The sequence below is a fragment of the Limanda limanda genome, chromosome 8 (assembly GCF_963576545.1).
Source record: "Limanda limanda chromosome 8, fLimLim1.1, whole genome shotgun sequence".
Taxonomy (NCBI): domain Eukaryota; kingdom Metazoa; phylum Chordata; class Actinopteri; order Pleuronectiformes; family Pleuronectidae; genus Limanda; species Limanda limanda.
The window spans coordinates 15766653-15775783 of record NC_083643.1 but is presented as its reverse complement, the minus strand read 5'-3'; the positions used below and the strand labels follow the sequence as shown (position 1 = coordinate 15775783).

General features: G+C 41.9%; 1 protein-coding gene across 1 annotated transcript; it reads left to right on the top strand.

Annotated features, from left to right (window-relative positions):
* Positions 1-1704: 1704 nt before the first annotated feature.
* Positions 1705-8557, top strand: LOC133009683 (GTPase IMAP family member 9-like). The gene is made up of 3 exons (XM_061077221.1): positions 1705-1731; positions 6884-7679; positions 8529-8557. The coding sequence occupies exons 1-3, from the start codon at positions 1705-1707 to the stop codon at positions 8555-8557; spliced, it is 852 nt and encodes a 283-aa protein (XP_060933204.1).
* Positions 8558-9131: the final 574 nt, after the last annotated feature.

Here is a 9131-nt window from a genome sequence, read left to right as displayed (position 1 = left end):
ATCTAGATTCCCAAACATCTGTTCTCCTATGGTGTAATTGTCAGGGTTAAGGTAAATTTCAGTCATGTTGTAAATAGCGTTTTGACCCCAATCGTTGTCTGTCCGAGCTTTATTAAAATGATGTAGGGCATCATTAAGTTCTCCTGTATACCAAAGATAAAGTCCTTTGCAGTAGTTTAACCCAGGGTCAACCTCAGTCCTGGAAGATTTTTTTTCTGCCTTATCAAGCAATCGGGGCCCTTCTTCCAACTTCCCAGCCCTCCTCAACAAGTCAATAAGACATGACAGAGTTTGGTAGTTGTCTGGTTTGCACTTAACAAGTCTTCGACAGTGGAAAACGGCCAGTTCATAGTCCTGCTTCCTTAACATGATGTCAACCATCATCATAGTTGCGTCCTCATTAAACCGGTCATTCTTCAGAATGAGGCAGCATTGCTCATGACACGCATCAACTTCATCCAGAGTGAGGTGCAACCGAGCCAACTCCAGCATCACCTTGCAATCAGTCTCACAATACACAAGAACTTCTTTGTAGAATTTGACTGCTGTTTTATAATAGCCCAGTCTGGTGTAGTGTTGAGCGATCTCGGTGCAGATCTCTGCAGCAAGCTGCTTCTGCATGGGGACAGTGTCAGGCTGCTCCGACTGCACCCTAGTAAGTACCTTTCCCTGCACATCCCGGGCTCTTTTTAGGCAAAGTAAAGCTTCCTCATTTTTGCCAACCTTTTTCTGGACATTTGCTAATAGGAGAAGATATTGGCAATACTCTGAGAGTACCTTAACTTCATTCATTGGTTGATGGTCCAGCGCTTCATGCAATACCCTCTCACAGTGCTTATACTTTTTCATCCTTAACAGCAGCACAGCCAGGTCATAGCGTAGGAAGTTCTGTTGCTCAGTTTTCAACGCAACTTCATAGTAATGTATTGCCTTGACATAGTTATTGGTCTCAACCAGTGCTTTTCCAATTTTGCCAGCTAAAGCAGCATCTTCTGGGGTTTCCTTCAAAACATGGTCATACATTTTTATGGCTTTCTCTTGTTCTTGAATCGTCACATAGGCATCACCTAGCAAGATAAATGTGTGACAGCTGGGCATCTTCCTCGCCATTTCTTTATAACAGCTTTTATACAATTTTTTGTCTTTTCTGTGGTTCAGATATATATCTGCCATTTTCTCCTTTGCTTGGATGTAGTAGGGCTGCTTGGGACAAATACTTCTAAGCATACTAAGCGCCATCTCAGAGTCTCCACGGAACAGGGCCAGGTCTGCGTCTGCAATAGTGACACGTGGCTTCTCAGGGGTCCCAGAGAACTCAATGATGGCATCTTGTATTACCTTTGCTGCTTCATGCTTCATTCCCTTGAGCCTCAGGGCCTCAGCCAACTCCAAGAAGACAGAGACACAGTCAGAAATGCTCAGCTCAATCTTATTACTCTTGGACTTGGACAAGGATCCAGCTCTTTGAACACCTGGGAGTCTCATGGCCATCCTCAATGTTTGAATAGCCTCTGTCAGTTTGCCCATTTTCTTCTGACACTGAGCCTTGATCAGGTGGCACAAGAGATGTTCTTGAATCTCAAATTTATGGTTGAGGCAGGGTTCAAGAGACAGGGAACACAATGTGAAGTTACCCTGCAGCAGATGGATCTGTGCCATTAGTAGATGAGCTTCTGCATGAGAGGGGCACTTTTCCAAGCAACGATGGAGAATCCTCTGAGCAGCGTCAGTGTCACCAGACAGATATCTGACTTTGGCTAACAGGAAGACCGCTTGGTGGAGACCTGGCACAATATTGACAACAGTATCCAACAATTTGTCACATTGCTGGAGTTGAGGAGCGAGAGTCTGGCCCTGGGCCAGAGGCTTAGCAGGACAGAGTGCAAGATACTCTTTGACTATCTCCAACAGGAAGTCTGGGTTTAGCTTCTCCAAGTACTCTACTCCCAGAGGCACACCTTGCAGTTTGGAGAGGTGTTTGTCCACTGCCTCATCCAGCAGATTAGTAACCTCTTCCTGTGGTCTGCACTTTTTCACTGCCAGTAAAGCACGTAGGTACAGTAGCTCTCCTGATTTTTGAAAAGATTGTTGATTCTTTGCGAGAAATGCCAATTGTCGTTTTGCATCGTCAAGGTGGCCCTCGATCAGCTGGCAATGAATTATGCCAGTCATAGCAGAAACACTGGTCTTATCCAAAGCCATGGCAATCTTGTACCACTTCATAGCCTCCTTTATACTTCCCTGAAGGATCATCTGGTAGCCCAACTCTGTGGATAAATATGAGTCCCTGGATGCCACAGAGAAGGCTCTTTCCACCATCCTGAACGTTTGCTCAATCACTTTCTCGTTTCGTCCACAAACACGAGTGAAGGCAAGAGACATTCTGTAGATTAGCTCAGGGTTGTGGTGTTCCAGGTAATCCAAATTTCTGGTTAGGGCTGAAAGCTGTTTCACTGACTCAGTTATATCTCCATCTTTACATAAAGAATGCAAAGCTAACATCCGTACTGCCTCCAGGTTATTTCTATCCTTCTCTAAAAGCCTGCGCGCTACCTTTATGGTTTGATCCCAGTCTTGAAGGCTGAGCACCAGTTTCATCTTCTTGATGAGCGCAGGCACAAACCCAGGGGAACTCTCAATGACCTGGTTGACCATTTCTAATGCTCCAGAGTAGTTCTGAAGATATTCATGGTATTGTGCCTTCCCCATCAGGGCAAAAACATCTGCTTTCTCTTTCAGTGCCTCATCAAAGTATTTCCCAGTCTTCCTGGCATAGTCCTCTTTACCAGATGTCACATCTATCCAGGCTTTTAGGATGATCCCCTCTCTAGAGCCATTGGAGAGTTTGATCATTTTCTCTATGTACTCTCTTGCCTTATCATTTTTCCCATATAGCCAAAGAAATAGTCCAGCATAATAAAGACTCTTGGGTGATGCACTTTTACGATCATGTTTTATCTTTGCACTAAGTGCTTGAATGACTTCCCTGTCTGGGTTTGTCTTTTTTCTCTCAGCATAGGCAAGAGCCATAACTGTGCAGAGAGATACATCTTGACTATCTCTTAACGTCTCCAACTCCATTGAAGCTTCTTGAATTTGGTCTTGCATCATGGAACCATATGCATGGAAAAAACTGTAGATGGGGTCATTGCCAAACTTCCTCTGAGCACCTTCTGCTGCATTTACAGCGTGATTGAAATACTTTTCATAGCAATAGAGCTCAATCAAAGCCAACATTGTCTCTTCATCCTCTGTCTTGGCCATCTTCCAACAACTAGTTGCCTGGTAAAATGCAGTCAGCTTTTTCTTGTTCGGTTCATTGGCAAAGGCCACCAACATCAAAGATCTGCCTTTTCTTCATAAGCTTCTGATGCCTTTGATCTTCAAAGCTTAAAGTCAACCTGGCTTGCCATTGAAATTTGCTTGGTACCAAAATTTGAAGTTTTATTAAAGGTCTTTCTCAAATTGTCTTGAAAAAATATATTCTCTTCACACTTGTGGCTCATTTTGTAGATAAATGCATAAATGCCCACTGTGGTACTGAAGTAATAAGACTTTGTTTTCTCACAGTGACACTGAGCTTAAAGAACTCTGCAACTTTAGATTTTTTTTTTATTTCAACTTCTATCTCTCTATTCACATTATTTACACAAATCTTGAATAGCTGTGTTATAGTTTTTGTGTAAAGTCTAAAAAATATATATTTTGAACAATAACATTAATGAAACGATGGAATTCACCTTTGCTGTGGTGCTGCTCTTGAAATAGCCCACTATCTTCCCAGAGTTAACCTGGATGTCAGACAACACAGTGTTTTGGTGAAGAGCCGTTTTCATGAGTAAATTGAAAGTATGCATCGTACAAATTGTGTGACGCATATGCATAAAGCTTGAACAAGCTTTCAACCCTATGTTCTCCACAATAGTGAAGGGCTGGGAATCCTCCATCACCTAATTGACCAAGGCCTCGCCACTTCATTCTTCACTCCTGATTCGTATTGATTTACAGATGTCATTAATTACTCCCATATAAAATATGAATTAATGTTGTCTTATACAAATGTCCCATGTAATTTATGTTTGTATGCTGTCTTATATCATTGCATCCTAAATGGCTTACCTGAGCTTGGTCCATGTTAGTGTTGTATCCGAGTTCTTTTGAACACAACAGACACTTCACCTTTTAAAATACCAGAAATGAGAATAAACACATGAGAGGAAGGGATGTGCTGTGTTGTCACATCTATTTACAGTATATTACACAAGTTGTTATTTCTATGTTCATACCTCGTTAGGAGAGATCGGCTCAGAAGGAGAATCTCCTCTTTCGCGCTGGTTCCATCGCAGGAAAAAGAAGCTTGAATAGATTGCAAACAAACGCGCCATTTCCTGAATCAGTCACGTGGTACGGCCGGCTTGCGAGGCCTCAAACGTCACCACATACGTTACATTACATGTCATTTGGCAGACGCTTTTATCCAAAGCGACTTACAATTAGTGCATTCGACATCTATTAGGGGCTATTTTAAGGGGGGGAAGACTGAGGATTGAACGGCCCACCTTCTGGTTTGAGGGCGACCACTCTACAGCAGCCACATAGGTCATCAACACAAACCTCGATACGCCCCTCACAAAAACCTTCCTGGATGATTGGACAAGCGCGTGATGGCGAACCCATAAAGACCTGAGGAAGAAGGAAACGTCACTTGGACTCTGACGAGACTTCACTGACAAACATGTACGAGGAACAAACCTGTGAGTAAAACTTTACATACGTTTGTTCACACTGGATTTATATTCTCATCTTTTCTCTTTCTCTTTTTAACTTCCTCTTTTCCAATGAATGAAATTTACAACAGTCAAGTATTTACAACCCTTCAATCTTTAAAATCTTTATGAACAGAATGTGTCTGATTTGAAGGAGACCATAACAACTGGAGGAGAAACCGTCAAAATGCTTCCACACTAACTTCACGGGACAAGTTGTTCCTACTTGTTGACTCGTAGGAGCCAATCAGCAGAGGCCGTCTTTTCCTGAAATGCGGAGGCGCGACATGTTTTATTGTGGAAACCTTGTAATGGAAAATTCCACTGATCAATGTGCTTCTACTGTTTTGACTGTTTTCTGTGCACTTAGCTGAAGCCTCCTCAAAGTTCATGCCCTTATTTGGTAATCCCACCTCCTGTTGACCTTTATCTGTTCAACTGGCTGCTGGTTTGATAACTCTTTCTGTAACAGTGATGCCAGACCGCAAGGTGTTTCCTGTCTGCTTTCTGTGTGTTTCCTGTTTATCACTTTGTATAAAAACTAGGGCTGTCAATAGATTAAAAAAAAGTAACTAATTAATCTCACATTTTGAAATTCATTAATCGCGATTAATCGCGATTAAAAGTTTGTTTTTCTTCTAAAGACTAAATCTAATGAATTAACGAGTAATCACTTCAGACAGCCTGTATTTTACACAATGCTGTGTTTTCGAAGAGACTCAGGCCTATAACACCTACCTATAAAGTGGCAGCCAGGTTGTTAAATATCATGTATGATAAATTGTGTAAAAAAAAATATTTAAAAACAACAGTGTCCTTGGAAACAATAACACTGCTTCTTTCTTCAGAGAAACATCCAGATTAGTAAAAGGTAAACAAAAAAGAAGGTGTATTTGAGACACCATTACGAATACGTATTCTCCACATCGGCTTGAGTGGAGAATACGTAATTTACCCTCCACACCCGACATTGAACGGAGCGAACAGCGGAGAAGTTCTTGAAGATGGATGACATTAAATTAATAATTGAAGTGGAGTAAAGTAAGTAAAGTGCGCTGTATGATCTTCAGCACATATGAGGCAAAAATACAAACGTTGGGACGCTGTTGCAGTTAATGTTGGAGCAACAAGTAAGTATATGCTTGAAAAAAATGATTAAATGCGGTTTTTACTGCAGGCTGATAACAGCAAAAGTATGTGATATTATTGGCACTGCGCGGCGCTTCAGCAGCGCAGAGTAGGACTACACACACGAACATGCGCACAAACACACACACAGTTCGAGGAAGATTAAAAAAATGCACATGAGAGGACGGAAAGAGTGGAGTTGCCTGTGTGAAGGTCTCTGTTTGCACTGCTGCGTTCTTCTTCTTCATTCACTTCACTTGACTCAGGCTTAGAGAAACAGTTTAACTTTATTTTCTGTAACATATAACGGGACACAGTCACAGTTATCTATAAAAGAAAAGTTGCATATTACTAAACCAGTTTCATGCACTAAAATAACCATTAGAAACTAACTAAAACACTAACAGACAGAGCGACACAACTCACTCAGACTGGGGGAATCTGCTTCTGAGATAATAAAGGGTGCGCTGCTACACTAATCCCCAGAAGTTCCTGCTGTGGGCCTTCAAAATAAGACAAACACGGCAAAATAAAAGAAATATAGCTCAGCCAGCGCTGAGCCAGGGTAGCAGCGAGCGTACCCTTGTTTCGCTGGATCCATTTGATAACCTCCAAGGCAGAATTCCACCGGGTGGCAACATCTTGAACTAGCAACTCTTCTTGCTGTCCTTGTGCAGTTTGCTGTGCTTTCATTCAGACGGGACTTATCATTTGACGGGCTGTGTTTGAAGCGCCACGCTGGCAGCTTGCTCGAGGAGCTGAATTTTCTTCCGCACACCGGATGTAAACAAAGCTGCGTTAACTTCGTTAAAATATTTTATCATTAATCTAGGTCACAATAATCTCATAGATTAACGCTTTAACTTTGACAGCCCTAATAAAAACCTTCCTCTGGTTGCACTCTGAGCCATACAATTGTGATTGTAAATGTGGTTTAAAACATGAGATTGACTTAAAGTTTGTTCATGTGTTCTCCAGCAGATCCAGAGGACTCTCTCAGGATGGTTCTTATTGGGAAAACTGGAGTTGGGAAAAGTGCAGTAGGAAACACCATCTTAATGGAGAAGCTTTTTCATTCATCAGTCTGTGCTGCCTCAGTGACGACAGTGTGTAAGAGAGGAACAGGGAAGGTTCAGGGCCAAAAACTGGAGGTTATTGATACTCCAGGTCTGTTTGACATCAATCTGAGTCAAGAGAAGTTGGCGGCGGAAATCGCTAAGTGGTTCGCATACGCTGCTCCTGGACCTCATGTGTTCCTGATCATCCTCAAGGCAGACAGATTCACCAAAGAAGAAGAAGAAACAGTGAAAATCCTTCAGGAGCTGTTTGGAGAACAGGCTGCACATTACACCATGACCCTGTTCACCTATGGAGACGATCTGGAGGCAGACGGCGTTGCCATAGAAAACGTCATTCGTGAAAATAAGGATCTCAGCGACTTCCTCGATCAGTGCAAAGGAGGAAACCATGTTTTTAACAACAGAAATGAAGATCCTGCTCAGGTCCATGAGCTGCTGGACAAGATCAACACAATGGTTGAGAGAAATGGAGGAAGCTACTACACCAACGAGATGTTCCAAGAGGCTGAGAAAGCCGTGGAAAAAAGGATGAATGAGCTTCTGATGGATAAACCACAGAGGGACCGGGATGACGCAAGAACTGAAGCAAAAGAATATGTGGCAGGAAATGGAAATGTTTCCTTAGTCCTTTCTGGAGCAATAGTTGGAGGTTGCATTGGAGCTATTGTTGGAATCATTGGAGTAGCTGCTGGACCTATTGGAGCAGGTGTTACAAGTGCTTTTGGAGCAACATTTGGAAAGTATATTGGAACGGCTGTTGCATGTCTTATTAGTGTGCCGATTGGGGCGGCAGTTGGAGCTGCAGTGGGAGCAGTGGGTGAAGTAGTGATGAAAAAAGCATGTGTCATACAGTGATATTTAATATCAAGGAGTCATCCGCTCATTGCAGCTAAATGAAAAACGGATAAAAAATCAAATCTAAAAATCTAAACGTTAAAACAGTATTTGATCCTGTTTGTAAGGTCAGAGTGACCTTGAGTCTAAGTGACACATTGTACCAAGTTTGAAGAAATTGCCTCAAGGCGTATTTTAGATTTCCAGAATGTGGACCTACCAACGGACGTACGGACAGAGGGACAACCCAAAAACCTGACCCCCCTGAAAATAATCATGGAAACACTTTGATTTGATCATAATGTTTATCAGAGAATGTATGATCAGGAGATGGTTTTCTACTGAAGAGTTTTACTAATCACTACTCACGTGATTAATGACGTCACACATGTCATATGTGTAATATGACATTTAAAACCAGAGAGGACTCTGGACCTGATTAACTTAAATTTTTCTGTCATGAAAAGTTTGGATCAATATGAATAGAATATGAGTGTTAATGTCGAGGAGCTGAGATGACACAAACAAATAAAGGTCTTGCCTAAATACAAGAAGCTCCTGTACTTATTTAGATCTTTCTACAACCAGTAACACTGAGACCTGTTATAAACCAGTTATAGTTCCACTAACCCACAACCTGCTGTTCCACTGGCATCGTATCGTATGAACATTCAGAACACAGTCATGTATCTTTCTCTTTTCTACTGCGGTTGTTCTCCAGGTGAAGATCCTCTGAGGGACAGATCGTGAGACACAGCGTGGGACAGAGCGTGAGACACAGGGGAGACAAAATTAGATCAAACTTTATTGATCCTACACCAGGGAAACTCCGTTGGTACGCCAGGATGAGACAAGAGAAGAAGAAAAAGGATTCATGGTCCATGTATGTCCGCGATACAGAACATCCTGTTTTCGAAAAATTGATCTTTTAATAACTTTGTATCTCCATTTTGTTGTGATGACTCATCTCAATTTGAAGTCGATCTGATGTAAGCCCTGGTACAAGTACCTCAAATCAAAAATGTGGAATATGGCCAAAATGGCCACTTAATGCAAAATAGCAGGCTTCCTTTTGTGTTTTTCAATTGCACCTAAGACTTTTTTGTTTGTCTGGTCATGATACACCTGTGTATCGATTGGAGTGAAGATCGGTCAATGTAAACATGTTTCGGGGGTCTCGGGGGGCACCGTTGAGCCATTTTGCCACGGCCATTGAAAATTCCTCCAGAATACGTTAATTTTCACCACTTTCTGCAAATTTTGGTAATAATTTGAGCATATTATAGCCCTCAAAAAGCCAATTCATTTGCCTGAATAATAATCC

Excerpts from the sequence above, each read along its gene's own strand:
- LOC133009683 (XM_061077221.1), top strand. The coding sequence starts at position 1,705 with ATGGAGAATCCTCTGAGCAGCGTCAGT. Across the intron at positions 1,732-6,883 it reads ATCCTCTGAGCAGCGTCAGT|GACTCTCTCAGGATGGTTCT; the intron begins GTCACCAGACAG and ends GCAGATCCAGAG. Across the intron at positions 7,680-8,528 it reads TGCTGGACCTATTGGAGCAG|GTGAAGATCCTCTGAGGGAC; the intron begins GTGTTACAAGTG and ends GTTGTTCTCCAG.